The sequence below is a fragment of the Macrosteles quadrilineatus genome, unplaced genomic scaffold (genome assembly GCF_028750875.1).
Source record: "Macrosteles quadrilineatus isolate MER2022 unplaced genomic scaffold, UCM_ALF_1.0 Scaffold_33__1_contigs__length_1397503, whole genome shotgun sequence".
Lineage (NCBI taxonomy): Eukaryota > Metazoa > Arthropoda > Insecta > Hemiptera > Cicadellidae > Macrosteles > Macrosteles quadrilineatus.
The window spans coordinates 458,849-479,641 of NW_026542626.1; the positions used below are offsets into that span (position 1 = coordinate 458,849).

Below are 20,793 nucleotides of genomic sequence, written 5' to 3' on the forward strand. Positions count from 1 at the left end.
CTATGTCTTCTAAAATAGACCTGTAGCTGTGTGGAAGAGGATTGCTTTACCTCATTATAAAATTACAAGACTTATTTCGCATTGTTAGTTTTAAAATTTTTTTATCATGGATGGGAATAAAAAAAAACAGTTTTTTAATGAAAGATCAACTAAAGCCTTAAATAGGTTTGACAACAAAGACATTTGATCATTTGACCGTGTTTACAGGTTGCCAACAGATGTCCAGGCAGAGGCTATCCCTCTCGTCCTAGGCGGAGGGGATGTTCTGATGGCAGCAGAGACGGGTAGTGGCAAGACTGGGGCCTTCTGCCTCCCCATCATACAGATTGTGTGGGAAACTCTCAAAGATTTAGAGGCTGGGAAGGGTAGCTCTACAGTAGCCTCTGTACCTGCTTCCTGTGAGTACAGTGGACCATCGGAATAATATAATTTTACATGAAAATGTTTTAGCCACTAAAATTTGGAGCTGTACTGAGGGTTTGATTACGCTAAACAACTTTTTCAAATTACAGTAGACTTGCGATTATCCGAGGTAATCGGGACCGGAACCACCTCGGATACGGGCAAACTAGGATAATATGGAGTATAACCGCTAAAATAATTTAATACAACACTTTTACGTATCCAGAGAGCATTTATGTTAAGAAACGCTGTTAAAAATACATGTTTACAGACCTATAATCAGTTAAAATTGCAATATTACTTCTTGAAATGTCTCTAATCGTTTTCTGAGTCAACCTCTATCCTCTCTTGGTTGATACTGAAATGAAAATGAAATGAAAAATTGTTTATTTTTTCCAAGGGCGGTCCCAGGGGGGGGGGGTCAGGGGGGTCATGACCCCCCCCCCCCAAAATATTTTTTATATATATTAACTATTATACCAGGGGAACTTTAATAATTTGTATTGCAAATCGTTCTGCCAAATGGAAATTTATCGTAGTCTTTACATTTGTGGCGAATGAAAGGACTAATTACAAACTCTAACCTAAAACTCATCGTTTGTACATTATGAAAAGTAGGGAAGATCGGCAGACGACGGACGCTCTCAGCCATATACAGCAACGGCAGTGTCCGATGCTGACATTCGACGTTCGGTCGCATTCTTCTTCCTATTTAATTTTTCGGCATTTATAATTCATTTTAACCTAGATGATTGAAAACTTGAATTGGGTTTGGGTATTGGATAAAGAAAAGAAGTTGTATCAATAGTCAAAGCTTGAAAGGTAGTTGAATATTAATTTATCTGAGTTGAGCGTTAGGAATTTGTAATTACAGTAATGTAATTCAATGATTACCGTAGCAAATTTCAAAACTTTCAATATTAATAGTATTCATATTTAGAGCACCTGATATCATATATAAGAATACCACAGCCCAATTGGCATGTTGCTAGCCATAAAACAACAACAAAATGGTAGTGTCTCAGACTTAGATGTGGAAGGGACAGATTTAATTCCCAGCACAACCACAAAATCGTTGCACAAAAACTTTATTCTCACATTGACCCCTTGTAAAATGCCACTGGCACTGGCGTAGAAAAAATGAGAACACTGAGAACCAATTCTCCAGGCGGTAGCAGTGGGACGCCGACGGCAACATTAGTTGGGTACCGGTAGTGTACTTTGTGTCGGTTAACTGTTGCTTACTGGGCAGGTATAATGCAGTCGTTTTGGGTCCAAGTTCTTAAACACTTCTTAGATCAAATAAGTTCTCTGGTTCGAAATCTCGGTCTGATTCTGGACATTTTCCGTTTAGCATGCACATTGGCACCAGTTGAAAGCATGGTGGAAACAAAAATACATCCACCATGAGTTGAAAGGGTGTTTTCGTAAACCAATAATGCTTGAATGTGTTGTAAAGTTGCGGTATTCCTTTGATATTAAAACCCCAAGTCTCAATAATGCAAAAACATGACATTATACAAGTTTATTTTTAGACATTTCTTTGACCTTTAAATAAACTGGGAAGCTTGAACACATTAAACTAGGCCCTCAAAATAGCTTCAAAACCACTCGTTTTAGCACGTTATTTCCAAAATTTTCCGCAATCATTCTTGTAGTTAAATGTTTGCAGTCCCAGATTACTAACCACTTGATCATAGTCCACCACACATTTGTCTTCGGGCTCTGCCCACTTAAAAACAAACCCCTCACCTTTACTTTTTCTGGCAAAGTTGACAAAAAGTCCTCCAGAAACAACATCCTCCACCTGCCCCACGAAGTATTTAGTGCTCCTTTTCCCCGTAAACTTCACGAGCAAACAAACTCCAGTACATGGGTCCTTGAATACGAGCTCGCCGTCATTTTCTGGTGGCCCTTCAGGTTCTGGCCTCTGAAACTCATCAGAAGAGTCTGTCAAAGTCAATCTCCTCACTTGACGACAAAATTTGTCTCATCCTCATCTTTTTTCCTGGTAGGTCACATTGAGCCCGCTTCTTTTAAGTGCCGTTAGGTTGGTCACTGGTCGATGGTCCAGGGTCATCAACCCTCTCAGCTTTAATCTCCTGGGTAGAGAAGCTCACGCCAGGAGGAACAATGACTTTTTCTTCCTCTTAACTTGATTTTGATGAGGTGAATGACGCAAGTTGGACAGGAAATAAATCACTGCTTCTCCTACCAGTTCTCTGGGTTTCTTGGTCGGCGACTCTGGAACTCCTCTCCCTGCATCTGAACTATCTTCTTCAACACTTGTGTGGGAGCAAAACTGCATCACACAACTTTTTCAGAAGATGGGGGAACGTGTGCTCGGGAAGATTGAATTGGATTCTGTCTGCCCCCAACCTCCAATTCTGTCCCCAAATTCAAGGAGAATTTGCCTCCAATTGTGAAATGGAAAAAGTCTTGAATGTATAAATAAAATTATCATAAATGCATACATTAAAATGTCTTAAATGTTAACCTATTCTAAAAACATTCTCCTTCCCCCCCCCCTCAAACTTTTTTGCTGTGCATGGTACAGGTCGAAACACCGAAGTTGTTACAGGGCTAACTCACCGGGACATAGTGCACAGTAGTACATGGTTAGAGTCATATTCTTCTCTTTTGAACACATTTTGCACCAACTTCAAACAAACCGTGACCCATCATGAGTTCGTTTGTCTGACTTTGATAGGACATGGGTGACGTTGGTGTTCTGCCTGGGACGCTTTGGACACGGGCCAGTCTTCAGAGGAAGCCACAAGTCGAAGATTTTGAGTCGGTAACGATTCAAAGATTTCTTTTTATTTCTCTATTGTAGGCTTGCTGATACAATTTGAAGGAGTTGATCAGGATCATTTGCAGTACATGGACAAAAATCTTTTTGTACCATCGCAGGCTCTTATATTGGCATGGATAATAAGCCATCATTTGATCGTTGCAATCAACACCCTTCCTGTGACCATTATACTGGACTATAGGCAGAGGATCTTTGCAGACGTGCTTCCTTTTGTTCGTGCTAGACACCACTTGGTTTTCAAACTCACCTTTCTTTAGCTTCACTTCCTTAGGTAGATACTTGCGATCAGACCTCAAAGTACCAGTATAATACGTGTTGCGTGCTAAGAAGTAGGGGAGGGAGGAATGGGAAGCTCTTGTAGTAATTGTCCATGTAAAGGGAGTGTCCAACATGAAGTTTGTGTTGAATTGGGTGTTTGACAACCTTCTCTGCACGGCCCATTCCACCAAGTTCACCTCCCTTGCCTGAATAGATTGTAAACCTAACGCACATGCCATTTGGTTCGCAAAGTGAGTATATCTTGATGCCATTATTATGGCGTTTTCCTTTGCCATTTGTTGGTTACTTTACATTTGTTGGCCTTTGTTTTTGTTGGTTACTGCCGGAAGATGAGACGGCCGCTCCACTAAACTGTACCTTCATCCAAGGAATGTTCTTTGCATGGGTAGTACACTGTTTCCATCGTCAAGTTGAAATGGTTGATGAGCAGTCTGACTTTATAAAGGCGATCATTTGCACAACGTACTTTATCGTCGGTACTAAAGTGCAGGCATCTCATGATCAACAAAATCCGATCACGGCTCATTTGTTGTCGAACAAAACCAAAATCAAAATATCAAGAGGTGTGCCAATGATCGTTAAAGCGATTTATTCTTTCAGTACTCTTATGAATAATTAGGCCTATGAATGTTTTTAGTTCAACCAATTTAAATTCTTTCGATTGATTTATCCCTGAATTGGGTGTTAGATTTGGTTTCCCATACACCTCCCATGCATACCTATATGTAGCTTTCACTGTATTTTCCATAAATATGTCGTCTACAAGCAGCGTTTGTTTTCCTTGGTAAAAAGAAAGTGACGAAGACCAGCTGTAGTAGGTGCTCACTGAGGGTTGTAATCTAAGTGTTCCTCTAAATCTGAATCATATTCATCAAAGGAGTCTTCAGCATCCAGTTCCGCAGGGTCAATGTTGTTGTCAAGATGGTCGCCATCACTGCTCTCAGTCTCTGCATTCTCCCCCCCCCCCTCCTCGGTAGGGTTATCCATGGCATACTCAGTGTTGGGAAGTAGCGCGCTACAAGTAGCGACGCTACAGTAGCGCGCTACTTTTTTTGTAGCGTTAGCTGTAGCTACGCTACTTTTAAGATTTTGTAGCTTTAGCTGTAGCTAGCTACATTTTTAAAGTAGTTGTAGCGGAATTTTAGCTACTTTTCTCGCTACATTAACATTGTTTGAGATAGTGATTTTTATCATAACCATAACCTCAACCTTACGTGAAACAACCTCTTTCAAACTGAGATTTTCAAAACAATTAGGCCTACTTTCTTGGCTTCATACAGCTGGTTGCAGCTGTTTCATTCCCTATTACAACGTTGTGAGGACATGGAGGCTATTAAATGAGTGTGATCTGTGATCTACATTTTTTGCTCTCATTTCCTTAATTTACTACTCTATGATTACTGTCAGATAAAATAAAATCGCCAGTTGCAGACGACGTTTAAACGTTACCGGTGACAAGAGAAGCTATTGAATGCTTGCAAGTGATTTAACAGGGAAATTAGAAATCAATTTAGTTTTTTTATTATATTGATAGTGTTTCAACTTGGGTTACACTAATCCTTAAAATAATGAGAAAGCTGGTCTATCAACCTTTGCTTCAGCTGTTGATTGTGGTTCACCATTACAAGCCCTTCCTTGATTAGATTACGAAGATTTTTCAAAGGTTTACTAAATTAACAAAGAGGAAATTACCTGATGAGATTTAAGATATGCATAGACTACATGATAATTGTAACGAAAAAATCTCCATATAACACGAAACTTAGATTGAAAGAATAGCATATTTTACTCCTGCTAACAGGTCTTGTATAGGACTATTCCTAGGCTATGCTATGATTTAAGACGAATACCAAGTTCTAAGTTCAATTATTAGGAATATATCTGTTTAGTCCTTGAAAGAGCAAGCCTACTATAGCCAACTTGTTAAATAGCCAAGTAGGCCTACATGTTATTTTTACTTTACAAATTTCAACATGTTTAAATCAAAGCCGATTTCAGAATAAGTTGCTGAATACTGTTTTCTTTACCAACTAGGTTGAAGCACAATTTGCCCTATGCATAATGACAATAAAGAACGATTTCTTGACATTGAAAAGTGTTATTCATAGAACAAGTAACTTATCACTATGATTAAAAGTTATAGCAATGTCGTTTTTAACAATAAAAATAAAAAAGGCAATAAACTCCAATTTCAGTAGGCTAGGCTCTGTAACACAAAAATTTATTTTTAAATAATCGTTTTACAGTTTTATTGGTCTTAATTGTTGATATAAGACATCTATAAATGAATCTATATTAAAGAAATAAAATGAGCTTTTAAAATTTAGTTTTGTTGTATGTCCTTTAACCTTAATGAAGTTTACATATAAGATGCTTAAAAATAATGCAATATTTAAAAATAAGTACTAAATATGATGGGACACCCAACTATTTGGTTCTGTTGTTGTAATTTTAGGTTTATAATGCCAACAAATTAAATACAATCTAGGAATAATTTGTGTTCCAAGTAATGTTAGATACAATACGGACATTTTTTGTTTAAATGTTTGTTCAATAAAAATCTAGTTGCAATTGATTTTACATTTACCTAATGTGCGTGGAATAAAAAGTAACGTCTTTGGAAAAGTAGCTAAAATTGTAGCTGTAGCTACATTTCATTGTAGCTGTAGTTGTAGCTAGCTACTTTTTCGGAACTGTAGCTGTAGCTGTAGCTAAGCTACATTTTTGGAAATGTAGCAGTAGTTGTAGCTAGCTACATTTTAAAAGTAGCTTCCCCAACACTGGGCATACTATTTATGAAAGGTATACTATGTAAAAAAAGTTAATGAAATTTACAATGTTTGCATTCTCCTCCCCCTCCTCGGTAGGGCTATCCATGGCATACTATTTATGAAAGGTATACTATGTAAAAAAAGTTAATGAAATTTACAATGTTTGTTTCTAAAGGGAATTTAATATTTTTTCATATGTTTCAAACCACAGGATTTTATTCATATAGGCTACTATGTAAAAAAAAGTTAATGAAATTTACAATGTTTGTTTCTAAAGGGAATTTAATATTTTTTCATATGTTTCAAACCACGGGATTTTATTCATAAAATTCATGCTACGGTTAAATAATTACATCACGACGATATATCGTCACTAGTGATGGTCGAATCCAGAAATTTTGAATCTCGAATCCGAATCCAAATCTTAAAAAAATCAAATCTCGAATCTTTTTGTGCGTGATTAAGGAAATTAGCCTATTACAATTCAGGCTACGTTCCATCAGAAACACCAAATAAACACAATGAAATGTTAAGTATACCAATACCAATCTTGCCAATACAAATTATGTAAATAATCAAGGTGTAGAAAATTAAATAATGCCAACAAAATAATTTGTTTGGATCAAAATTTAATAGCTGGTTTGAATTAAGATAGTCAACCACAGACAAAACAGACATAAAAAAAAAAAAAAAAAAACAATCTGAGCATTAGGCTAACTCAAACTCCTCCAAAAATACTGTTTTCCTCTAAATACATGTGACCAAAATACACAAAAAAATGAAAAAAATAAAAAAAGACTACTTAATATGATACAAATACAAATATTTTTTTTAAAGAATAAAGGAGAACAATACACACACACATGGTTTAATGAAATTACGCATAAAATTGAAATAAGAAAAGAAAGAAGATATAATATCAAACAAAACAAAAAGCAACACAAAAAAACCAGCATCTTGACTCTCTCGGGGTCGAGGCGATTTCTTTTCTTATCACATACTAGTCCAGCAGTGCTAAACAGGCGCTCGCTGAACACTGTTGACAGAGGGATACAAAGATATTTAGGGGCCACCTTTTTTAATCGTGAAAAATTACTCATGCCCAATACTGAAATATTTCCCTTCCCCCCACTTTAGCATTGAGATTAGTTTCTTTGAAATAAAGTTTCAACTTCAGTTCGTGACTGCAGTCAGCCACTGGGACTACTGGATTCGCCTGAGCAAACACCTCATTTTTTTTGTCTTCTCATCTTGTTTGGCTTTTTCTTCAGTCGCTTCATCAGGGGCAGTTGAAGATGTGTCATCGACATCCTTCATTTCCTGGATGATTCTGCTTTTGGCTGCTTCCAATGCATCTGCCTGCTTGAATGGAGTGGACTTGAAGCGAGGGTCAAGTAGTGTGGCAACAGCCAAGTTGGCATTCCCTTCAACATTGGCGTACCTTCTCTTCAATGAAGATATGATATCGTTTTTCAGTCCCATCGGACCTGAGCCACTCACATCCATGTTTGTAAGGAAATGTTCAATCGTATGAACGAGTGGAATGACCTCCAACATTTAAAATACCTATGTAAAACCAATTTTATTAGGCTATCAGTGAAGTGTTTCTTGTTGAACAAAATGTAAAGACTTGTTAAGTTACTTTAAAATCGACTGTATTGAATGAATTAGAGCTGTTTAGATAAATAAATGTAGCTTTTTTAGTACTTACATGTTTCTTTTTATATTATACTTTTAATACAACAGGAAATTTTTGTAGCTAGTAGTAGGTTAAAAAAATTTGTTGTTGGCTTATACGTCTTATTTAGTTTTGAATTCAAGTAGTTTTAAGTTGATTGGGAATTATTGCATTTTAAATGGGTCCATAAGATCACATTGTTCTTGTTCTTATCTGTGTGCTATTAAAAAAAATAGTAAAATATCACAAAAATATTTTTAAGTAGGCCTAGGCCTAATTATGATTTTATCAGTAAAAAAACAAATAAGTTTAACACGTTCGCTGCTCATAATATTATACTATAATAATGGCTGTATGTGGGGTGCTAAAAATTATTTTTCGTAAATAACTTATTAATACATTTTTATAAGTTCATTTATAGTTAAAAGTATAAAAAAAGTAATTTTTTCAATTTTTTACAAAAAAAAAATTAATGACGCACATGTGCGTCATTAGCACATTACATCAAATAACAGCCAAAATGCGAATGACGCACATGTGCGTTCAGCTGTTTTGTATGTGTTTGTTTAGTAATAGTAAGACATTGTATTATTTATTAAATACAAAATTTATTTCACACAATTTATAACATATTTGTGACCAAAAAATACAATATTATATACAAGTCCATCTTGAATCTGAAGAACTCCCTGTGGTCAGGTCATGTTTAGCCATGATATTCCTTGAAACAGTCGCCGAGGCACAAAGCTGGTTTTTCAGCACAACCCTCACACTGGTACACTGAGTCTTTGCGTATACCTTTGGTGTAGCAGATGACACATCGCCGCCGCAATGTCTTGTTGTTCCGCCCCACTGGGTTTTTCGTTGGCAGATGGTCTGTCGCCACTTTTCTTGGTCGTTGGTTCTGGATGTCCACTGGTGATAACAGGTGTCTAATTACTGCTAAGCGGAATTCCAACAGCGGCAGCTTCTTACCGAAGGTATGTTTGTTAAACAGGAAAAAGGCGTTCAGTACGGACATCTGAAGAATGTGGACGAACAACTTCTTGTACCATCTAAGGGTTTTTCTTTCGCATGGATAATAGCTTAAAAATTGATCTTGACGATCTACACCTTTCATATATTCATTGTATTTTATAATAGGGTAGGGTTTTAGTTTTTCCTGACCCCTTTTGTTGGTTGCTGTACCCATCTCATTATAATACTGAGTTGAGAGATACAGAACAGTTCTCTTATCTCTCCATTTACCACACATTACACCCTTATAGCACTTCTCAACTGATTCTCCTTTCTTTACTTTGGCATTTACAACCGTTTTAGGGTTTTTCTTACGATCAGCTCGAAGAGTACCAGTGGTGTATGTTTTTTCCTCAAGAAGCTCGGTAGCCAATTCTATACTATTGTAAAAATTATCCATATAGATTGAATGGGCTCTTCCCAGCTTTTCACGCATCAAGTACATTACTACCTTACTAGCATGTCCTTCACCAGCCAGTTGATCTAAGGCTCCAGCATAGACTGCAAACTTTAGAATCAGCCCGTTAGGTTCAGTCAAAACGTAGAGTTTTATGCCATATTTATGGCGTTTGCCCTTGATGTATTGTTTAAAGGCTAGCCGACCTCTCCATAGGACCATTGCTTCGTCCAGTGACAGCTCCTTCCCAGCATTATAAATGTTAATCATTTTGTTATTGAAATAATCAACAATTGACCTAATCTTATGCAAACGGTCAGTGCTTGTTGCATCTGCTCTTACAAAATGCAGACAACGTAATATCAAAAGGAAGCGATCTCGTGCCATGTACTCACCAAAACAGGTTTTGAAAAGTTTGTCTTTCTTCCAGTAATCCTGGATCTTAGGCAACTTGATGTGACCCATGTGCAATAGGAGTCCGAGAAAAACTTTAAATTCATTCAAAGTTAAATTTTTCCATGAACTTATGCGTGATTTCTCAGAGTGATCTTTGGATAGAAACAATTCTTCGGCATAACTGTTAGTTTCTTTAACGATCGACTCAAGCAGAACATCATCAAATAACAACTGAAAAAAGTCCGCTGGTTTATTTTCCCCAGGGATTGGAACTCTTAAGCCTACTGGAGATGAAAAAATAAATGTTTTCATGGAGTTTGGGTCCTCATCCCAAGCTAAATCGTAATCATCGTAATCAAAATTGTCTTCCAATTCGTCTACTAATGACTCACCGATACTTGATTCACTGCCGTTGTCACTAGGCTGGTACTCTTCGTCACTCGTGTATTCCTCACTACTGTCTGTTTGGTCACTAAAGAGGTCAATTTCACTAACTGTCATATTAGAGCTAACAGTCACATCACGGGAACTACAAGGGGAGGGCACACCCGGATCGTCAACCAACTCTTCCGAAAAGTCCATGTTTGCGTGCACGTGGTTCACTAACCAATAGACATAAACAAAAACAGACTGCAACAAAAGTCAAGTGCGTAACTGGAAACTGGAGTAATACACAAGTCAAAACAAAAACAAAAGTATAAAGCGCACGAAATGGCGGCAAATTACAAAATGGCGCGAAACGCACTTGTGCGTCATCCGCAAGTCGTATAGGGCGGCGCACGGATGACTCACAAGTGCGTCATCCGCAACGAATGTGTTAAATAAATTAACTAACTCTTTTGGCTTAAAAAAAAAAAAAAAATACCTACTTACATAAGTGAGCACACATGATACCTCCACAAAAGATTATGAACTAAAATTTACGTCATCCTTAGTAAATACAATAATAAAAGACATCAACAATATTTTATAGCTTATGGTGCTTTTTAAATCTTATTTCCCTTTATTCTCTTTATTATCTTATTATTCTTTATTCCTGCAGCATTATGGTAGGTATGCGGCAACCCAAATAACAAATTATTGATCAATCAAAAATAGGTTAGCCTATCCGAACTGTGGAAAATCTGTATCTATCTACTGGTATTTGGCCGAGCCTAAATTTTCGCAGACCAAATCCTAACCTTAATTTACCATCTTCAGGATTCATAAAAAAAATCCTGCTACTTTGGTATTTTATGGATGTCACTATGTTTATGTATCATTATAATTTACGGTCTGCCGGTTAAGTTAGGTTATAGAATGTACTGTACATGAATATAATGAAAAGGCCCTAATTGATTTTTATTAGTAAAACATTTTTTTTATATTTCAAACTGTGACAAATTATTTAGTGTAGGCTAATTCAATAATAGGCCTAGGCTAATATAATTTTTGCAATCACTTACTTCAGAAATTATTGAAGACTCCTTGCTCACTTGACGGGTGGCTGTTTCAAAAATCTCCAAAATATCGATTGCTACTTTCATTGTTTTAAAACCTTCTGAAGTCAATTCTACAGGAAGACAAACTTCTGGCTTTCCAGCCGTTAAAATTAATGCATCTTTCTGCTCAATAAGCCTTTTCATCATATAGAAGGTTGTTTTCCACCTAGTCGGTTCCTCTTGGATCAGCCGGTGCTCCGGAAGTCCTAATTGTTTTTGTAGTGATTTTAATAATTTTGTGTTTTTAGCAGACTTCTTAAAACTTCCAACAAGCCTTTTAGCCTTCTTAACTACATTGGCGATTTTTGGGTTGTCCATACACCCATCTTTAATAACCAGCTGTAGTGTATGGGCCACACAGGCAAAGGATTCATACTGGCTGTGGCTGAGAGCAGCTGTGATGTCTGGCCCGTTGTCTCTTACGATTCCAACAATGGAATGCTGGATCCCCCATTCTTCAAAAACTTGTGTCAAAAATCTTCTCAAGTTGATGGCCGAGTGACTAACCTCTGGAAACGGAACACATTCTAGTCATTTGGAAACATGTCGAAATCGATGGTAAAATGCTTCCAAACTTCCGAACTCATAATGGCTAACTTACAAAGTCAATCCTTAAAAGTCGAAATTAAAACACTGAATAAGGAATTAACTTATGAATGCACCAGGCTAAAGTAACCAACAAAAAACAAAAAAACTTATTTAAGGTGTACAATGGCAAACAAAATTATTGCTAAGCGGCACAATCTAGCTCGGCAACGAGAACACACTGACTGACAAAAACAACTTAACAAGCAAGATGGCGATAATAGGCATTCTCTTAGCCACTGAGAATGAGCAAAGAAAAACGTCCGTGTCGTCTACGTCCGATACTAACTCCCCCTTTCCTTAAAAGTGGAATCGCCCAGCCATTGTCTTGACAACGGCACCATTATCGCAGTCGCTATGAGTCACTGAGCACGCGCATCATCATAATCGTCACTCCCACCCTGCCACCCAACAATTATTTCAAGAATCCGACATTCTATTTTTTGTTGTTGAGGTATTTGTTGAGGTATTCTACTAAAAAACAAAATTTAATATGAACTAACTATTATTATTAATCAGTTCTGTATATATATTTTTTTCGAAAAACTTACTGTAACATCTAACTTTACATCACGAAACAAGGATCGGTTTGTGTTTGTACAAATGTTTGCACTGCAGAAACTACGTGAACAACAACAAAATAGTATGTAATTCGAAGTATGTTGTAAATGTTAGGCCGTAAATAACTAATGCATTAGTGCGAGATAACTGTAATTTAAATAACAGAAAGAAAAAAAATATAGTGAAAACAACGTTAGAACAGAGGGAGGGTGTGTGCGAGAGAGAAAGAGAGATAGGGAGAAGGGAGATAAACTTAGAGAAAAGAAACACAACAAACATAGGCGAATGGCTGGAGGGAGGGAAAGAGAAGATTGATCAACGAAATTGACCTTGGGCCATACGTAGCGACGAAGCTGTTGTCATGCGGTTACCGGGGGTGGTGGAGGGGGGCGGGCGGCCTCACGGGGTCTCACAAAAACGATTGCACCACTCAAAAACTCAAGCCTTAAATATTTTTTACTACTCGAGTAAACGCCCAGCCCTAGATAGCATAAATTATTTTCATATTATGTTTTCAGTATTCACAATTATGTTCATTCAGTTGAGTCATAAATTATCAGTAGCCTACCTTTTAGAAGTACAAATAATTATCTTGCAATCCATATAAACCTATTATTTATTTTGGTAATGTTTATATTAATAATTAATTATAGTTATTTGTAGAAACAACATTTATTGAATTATTGAAGTCATTTTTAATAACAATAAAGCCAAGGAGCAGAGTGGGAGTGGGCCACTATCCCCCGCCTTATTGTCATTGCTGTATTTATTTGTTGATTTGGTTATTTTCCACGGCGACAATAGCATATCCATATGAATGTTTTAGTTTAGTTTTGTATCATAGACGATGACTCATCGACCGCTGTAACGTCGATGGGAACGAGTGGTGTTGAAATTATTACGTTGTGGGAAACTAATGATATAACGCAATAGCACGGGCAAATGACTGTCCTGAACTGACCTTAAACAGTCGTCTTGTTGTAAAGAAAAAAAACTCAGACTTTGACTCTCATATATTTAAATATTATATTTAAATATATTTACTCCTTGCAATGCTCTTTAATGAATTCTTTACAAATGTTGGTTGCCCCTAGGTTGGAAGAACTCTAGAAAATAAAAATATCAGACAGAGCTTTTTGGCAGTGGAAGCTTGATGTTATTGAAAAATATGAGTGGACCCTGCAAAATATAAATATTCCCCAAAGGTCCTTAGGGGACGCCCCTGGCACTGTTTGTAGTTCTTCCAATAAAGTAATACCTTTAGTGAGATCAATTTACCAGTCTTAATTCTACACTGAATTTACTTGCTCACTACTACACTAGTGACTAGTGTTGCACTTAAAAGGTGAATCTTTTGTAGTGGCTTATGATTTACTGAATTACCTTTTGTTTATCAATTAAATACTATTGCATATACTAGAATACCAAGGTTATTGAGAACTAAAAGTGAGTAACAATTTGAATTTATTGCACAGAATTTAATAATACACTTATTTCAGTTTACAGTCGTTGTTGTATTCTTTCAATTAAAAATGACCTTGAGATACACAATCAGTTGGAAATTTATTGAAACTGTTGAATGGATTTATCAAAGGGGAGGTATGGTGCGGTTTCACACCGATCTCGAAAGTATCAATGGAAGAGTGGTATTTAATCTAATGGTTGAGATGACCTGTACCAAGCAAATCCTTTCGTTGGCCAACGATTAAAAACGAAGGTCGTCTCGCAGTCCAACTGATTGAACAATATTGTATTCAATCGTAGTAATGTTTATCAGAATGTTGCTTTATTATTTTATAGCTAATTTGGCACTTTGGTGGTTCATCTATGTTCAAACTGGCACAACTTCCAACAACACCTCCGTATCAATCGAACCAGCTACCTGCTCCCTTCTCTGACAATAATTTGTTTCCCCCAAAAGATACTGACTGTGACACTCTTTAAAAGAATTGTACCATTTGCTCAACAATGAAAATTAACAATGACTCTGTGTAAAATTCCAACACTATAAAAATCTTATTAAATAACTCTGAATTGCCCTATAAAAACATTTTTACCTATTTATTCTTAATACTATAGGGTTGTTACAGTCTAATTAATAAAGCGGATTGCTACAATATGAATGGATATGAAAATCAGTGATTTGAACTCGAACCTGTGAACATGTGCTTATTCTACATGAAATGACAAAACAAGACAGGAAAAATTTACAAAAGTGCGACTCACTGAAATCTTAAATTAACAAATAAATAACACAAATTACTTACAGTTTGGACGTCCACAAATATAACACAAATAAAGGGGAAGGGATTGGGAAATGTAACTAGCCGGTATTCTACAAGACGCGATCAATTGAACTCGTGAAACGAACGTGTAATTTTCAAATGGCGGAACTGCGTTGGCCGGTAACGAACTTTTTCACTTTCTGACAATGACACTGATACTAGTTTCCAATCGCGGGGCAATTATATCCCTTAGGGATATAGGCTGTACGATTTTAAGGAAAAATAAGATTGCCCGACCAAACGCCGCGAAATGAATTTAATTTCCACGAACGAAAAACAATTTTACCGAACTAGCTACGATGAGATTTGGATAGGAACTGGGTGGTGCTGGAAGCAAGTGACCATCCGGCTAGACCTTATTCCCCCTCCTACTTTAGTGCGTGGTGCATTCTGGTCTATACTGATCTATTGTTTAAACCAGCTGACTGTTCTTCGCGTTACCCTGTATTGATTTGTTGCCTTTTTACAACAAAATCGGTACATCGTCGCGTCGCATCTGCGGATGTTTTGACTAACGCCGTTTCCTGTTCGGGTCGAAGTTTGAAGGATTCGAAAGTCGAATCTCGTTGACGGAATCTCGAATCCGAATATTTCCTAAAGATTCAATGGATTCGAGATTTGGATTCGACACATCACTAATCGTCACAAAGCACTTTTTGGACAAAACAAGCACAACAATATACCCGTTGCTGGCCGCTCAAAGGATTAAACCACTGCCTCCTCCAATCACACTATTATTTTACAAATTTTTCTATATTTTCTTTTACGTCTAAAATCACCAACGGTCACTTCTCCAACTCCCAAATCAAAAGCCACCTTTTTATTCATCTTTGTCCAGTGGCTTTTATCACACTAAATTTAATTACTAGAGAAAACATTGTTTTAAACATTAATCACAGATTAGGCCTACACAAACAATGCCAGAACACAACATAGAACAACGAGTAATACAACCGTTGTTTTTGTTCTGATGACTAGCTCGGTAGATCCGGAGGCTTGGTTAATCGGGGCTCTGATAACCGGGAGTTTACTGTAGATTTTTATAATGTTACTAAGCTGAGAATTATTCATAATCAGCATTTTATACATTAGAGATGGAAATTTACATATTTCACAGTACAGTGTCATAAAAACAAATATTCAGTGATAGTGATTTGATTATTCTATCAAGTGGGTTGTGTACAATTTACATGATAATAATCATTATCATCTTTCAGCACCCAACTGGCTGTTGAGTGTGTGGGACCGTGGGCCTGCGATGGCTGTCACTCCAGATGGTCTACGTTGTCAGTCGCGCGAGCAGAAGGAGTGGCACGGCTGTCGTGCCAACAAGGGAGTGTTTGGCAGCGGCAAGTACTTCTACGAGGCTACTGTCACTGATGAGGGGCTGTGTCGAGTCGGCTGGTCCACACAGCAGGTAGGATTGTCGTTTGACAGTTTGTGGCTCATATTTTTTTGGTTTCATAATTTCTAGAGCTTTAAAAATCGAGAAATATTTTCAAATTGAATATTTTAAGATTTTTCTTACCTGAGTTAGGGTATTTTAATTTAATAACGGGTCCACAATCTATTATCTGCATCCATTTACTTCAAATGAAAGTTTGATCAGACCAGATAGTTATTTTGATTTATCCAACACACTCTGTGATACAACACTATGAAGAAAAAGTAATCCGAAATCAACTCAATATTAGAATTTTCATTCTTGTTTTCACAGGAGTTCGTCGGTTGCGGTTTTTAGTCCGATTCCACTATCCTCAGTGGTTCCGGAGGAAAGTAGTGTTTATTAGGAAGAATAAGTGTCTAATTTTTAGGATCCAAACTAATGTGCAATACAAGAAGGCCTAATTGCATTTGAATTATAGGGTAAAGTAAACCACCAATTATCAACAGGTTAAGAAGAAGGGTGCCAGATATGTTGTTTTCCAAATAATTGCCTGTATTCATAAAACTGTTCAGGGTTGTTCCTTGATTGTTAAGCTTTACTTTGGTTGATCTTCATTCGGCAGGTACTCTTCTAGCAGGGTTGGATCACTGAGCTCTTCTGATGTTTCAGGTTGTGTTTCTTGGGGTGTTTCATATTGAGTTGTCTCACTGTTTCTCCAGGTCTTGTTAGATTTTTTAGGTTGACAATTTCAGTTTTGATACCTTTCCAAAGTTAAAACAATGACTTATCTTCTACACTCACATTTTCTCCATTTAAGAATGAAGTCAGCACTCCAGGTTCTATCCTACTTTCTAGAAAGTGGAGGTGGTGTTGCAGAGTCAAGATATTTGTTGGCGTTGATGTTTTGGTGGCTGTTGTTTTGTCTAGCAATTTAGTGAGGTTTGATTCTTTTGCACCAATTGAAAGGAGCCCGTAGGTTTTGAAGCTGTTTTGAATGGTCTTGGATTAATCGCTTTACAGTCCAGGAATTCTTTAAGTAGCGGTGTAAACTCTTTGTTTTTTAGTTTTCTCCCTCCATTGTCAAATTGCCACTTATACACTGCCCCGCCGCCAAGCAGCCTTCAAGGGGTGAAATATGGCCACTTCTAATGGCTGCAAGATGTGAGTTGCATTTGGGTAGAGAGCAACGAGAATGATATTTTTCTCTGAGCACAGTTCGCTCAATTCTAAGCCTCATGTACAACATTTCCTATATACTCATAAAATAATTGAGCCACCCACTCTCAGTTTTTCCTGCACCCCTTTCGTCGGGATACTGGCAATCACTTTTGGTAGCCATCTGTCATATGTATAAACAACCATGGGAGGAGCCAGACTTCTAGAATTCCAACTGAACTGTGAAATTGTCTTTGTCACTGCTTCCTGAAACCCTGTAAACAGCTTTTTCTCCCCAACCAACAAACACTTTTCCTTTGTCTGGACAAGTAGGTTCGTACTTCTTGAAACCAGTTGCTGGCCCTACTAGTTTTTAGTTTTCATATTTTGGCATTCTCTTAAAAAGAGCTGAGGATGCCTCTTTAAGAAACTGTTATCAACCCATCTTTTGGCTGGAGCTCCAGTTTGAAAAAGGTTGATTTACATATATACACGGTATGAGGACACGATCACTCAGATTCACTAGACTGGCGTGCACGCTTCCTACCTTTTCTGGTAGGCCTAAAATAGTGGTCCAGCAAGTGATAGCAGTTTTGGTGGATTCCTCCATTACAGCCATTGGACACCAATCGGTTGTTTTCTTTTTCAGTTTTTTTCCCAGGCACACAATACAGAGGCGGTTATTTTCGCCTGGCAGCTTAGAGAGCTCATGTCGAGGTCCCAGTACATCTCCAGCAGGTTCTGGTGCATTCTCAACTTGAACTTGGTCTGTGGTCAACTCCTCAATGATGCTGATAAGAAAGTCTCTATGATTTTTCTGTTGTTCTTTATCTGTGTTCGCTTTGTACAAGATAAATGCATTGTGCAGCGCCATACTGATGAAATTTACAAATATCTGATTCCAGTATCGCCTGGTAGGCCTGTCACAAGAAAAATGGTACATGGTTTTATCCTTTACATCTACACCTCCCATATCAGCATTGTAGTTTGCTATTAGAACTGGTTTTATTGCTTCTCTTCCTCCTTTACTTAGCACTTGTTTATCTTCTGCATGACAGGCGGTCGTCGGACAGTACACAGGTTTCCAATTCTTTTTTCCTACACTTCTTTTTTGTAGCCTACAAGAAGGACATTTTTCTTTCTAAAATACACTGTCTCACCATCTCCAAGATTTCTCTTTGGCAGACTTTTTGACAAACCTTTAGAGCTCTTCCTTACTGTGCCTGTAAGGTAAGTTTTTCATTTAGCAGGGCTTCAGCGAGAGGAATCTTGGTATACCAATTGTCAGTAAGCAAGTGATAACCTTTTCCCAGTAAACTACACTTGGTCATTAAAATCAACAACTACTTTTTGGGCCAAAGGTTCATCTCCATCTGAAAGGACATCTTTCCCACTGTATAGTTCGGAATGGAGCACATAAGAGGTCTCACTGTCACACATTCTCATGGATTACTCTGGCATTATTCAATGTGACATCAAAGAGATAAAAAAACAATTTCTTAAACCCTTTCATACACCTTGCATGACTGGGAAGCTTGAGAGTCGTTGGTCTTGTTTGTCCACTCCGTTCATTTTGTTGTATTGTAGTTTATTATAACATTTGGTTTTAGTTGTGGTTGTGGATTAGATCGTCTTTTCTCTCTTTGAGGATTTTCAGTCTATTTTCACCAACCCTAATATTTTCTGCGTTGTCAGGACCATCTGCATTCTCCTAATTTTCTTCTTCTCTCGTACATCTGTCTCTTTGCCAGTATATATTTTAAAGTTATAACAGTAGCCAGTTTTAGTGTCATTCAATTTGTATATATTTACACCAAACCTAGCTTGTTTTGATGGATTGAACTGTATATAACTCAGTCTGCCTGAAAATTTTATTAGACTTTCGTCAACACAAATTTCTTTCTAAACTGGATTTTTCCCAGCCTTGTGACCAACTCCAATTGAATCAAATACCCCATAATAACAAACAAATTAAAAAAGGAAAAGGCCTAAGAGATACACCTGTATGTGAGAATAAATAAGCTAAATGAAATAGTTTTTTTTATTTAGAATTAACTTGGTTTATTTGTTGTTTTTTTTCTTTTGTAAAATGATTACCAAACAAATTTTAAAATGCCAAATAGGCGCAGTTAAGAAGTGGAAAATAACTCATAACTGAAGTGTCGTAAGATGATTTTGGATGATAATTTAGTATTACAGTACTGTATTTTCAAAAATCTTAAGTTTTGGTATTTGTACACCCTCCCCCAGCCCTGTAAGGATAAGATTATCAAGAGTTAATAGTATTTTTGATTTAGAAATTTTGGAAATATTGAAAATCAAGTAAAGTTTGATTTAAGTTTTTATTATACTTTTTGTAGTACAATATGACTCTACTTACAGGCTAGCCTGGACCTCGGAACTGATAAGTTTGGGTTTGGCTTCGGTGGAACGGGTAAGAAGTCTAATGCCAAACAGTTTGACAACTACGGAGAAGCATTTGGTATGCATGATGTGATCGGTTGTCTCTTGGACTTGGATAATATGCAGATTAAGTTCTCAAAGAACGGCAAGGACTTGGGGCTCGCCTTCACTATCCCTGCAGCTCTCAGAGATTCTGTGTTCTTCCCTGCCGTAGTGCTCAAGGTATAGTATTGGTCCATCTCTGCAACCTAGTGATGTAAATAACAACTACTTATTGGTAACGTTAGCACTCGTTCCGTGACAGGCCGGTAATAAAGGTGACTTTTGTCACTTATTACTGCCCCAAGTCACGGGTCCGCCCAGAAAAAAACAGCAGCTAGAAGGTGACTGTAACTGCTTACAGAAATGAAGTGACAAGAAGTGATGGAGTGACGCGGGAGCTCTTGACATAGTCCGTCACCTGACAGTCACTGTCATTATTTAGCACTGCATATCGCACAGCCTAGTTCCAGTCAATTCAATACTTCTTTTCACTTAAAGTTTTCTTAAACTTGATACTATGTTTTGACCCGCTTAGATCACACTGGGCTGTTTTATCATTAGGGTCTTTTTGTGAAAAAATAAGTCCATAGATAACTTGTTTTTTGTTTAGTTTTTGACATGATTGTCACTCTAAAAATATAAAACTATTTATTCAGTAAAACACGTTTCACTAAAAAATTAATGCACATCAAGTTTATAATATTTTAACAGACATCGTTAGTCATGTTTAAAAGAAATACAACACCAATCTGTATTTTACATATATTAACCTAATAATAGCTAGCTTGAAAATCAAGTTACTTATATAAAATTGATATAAAGTAGGTATTTGCTATCTTAGGGGATTTAGGTAGTAATTAATTTTTGTTCAAGCGAAAACTGAAACTATGATCATTAAAACCCACTTTAAAAGATCATGGTGAGCTTAACCATTTAACTATTGGATACTGAAGTAGACATCCCATCTATATGGACCAGCTGTCACTAATCTTTCATTAAAAATAATATATTTCTGTGAGCGAGTCACAGAATGCGCTAGAGTCAAAAGATTTATCATAACAATTGCTATAGCACACAATAAGTCAGCCCATTAGTTTGACTTGGTGAAAAAGTTTGTCTATGGTATTCGACAGAAATCA

General features: G+C 37.0%; 1 protein-coding gene across 1 annotated transcript in view; it reads left to right on the forward strand.

Moving 5' to 3' along the window:
- LOC129005780 (ATP-dependent RNA helicase Ddx1-like) overlaps window positions 1–20,793 on the forward strand; it is a 112,390-nt gene that overhangs the window by 18,697 nt on the left and 72,900 nt on the right. The window contains exons 3-5 of the mRNA XM_054434789.1: window positions 208–398; window positions 15,885–16,084; window positions 19,592–19,834. Of these exons, the coding sequence (XP_054290764.1) occupies window positions 208–398; window positions 15,885–16,084; window positions 19,592–19,834 (634 nt within the window). The remainder of the gene's footprint in view (window positions 1–207; window positions 399–15,884; window positions 16,085–19,591; window positions 19,835–20,793) is intronic.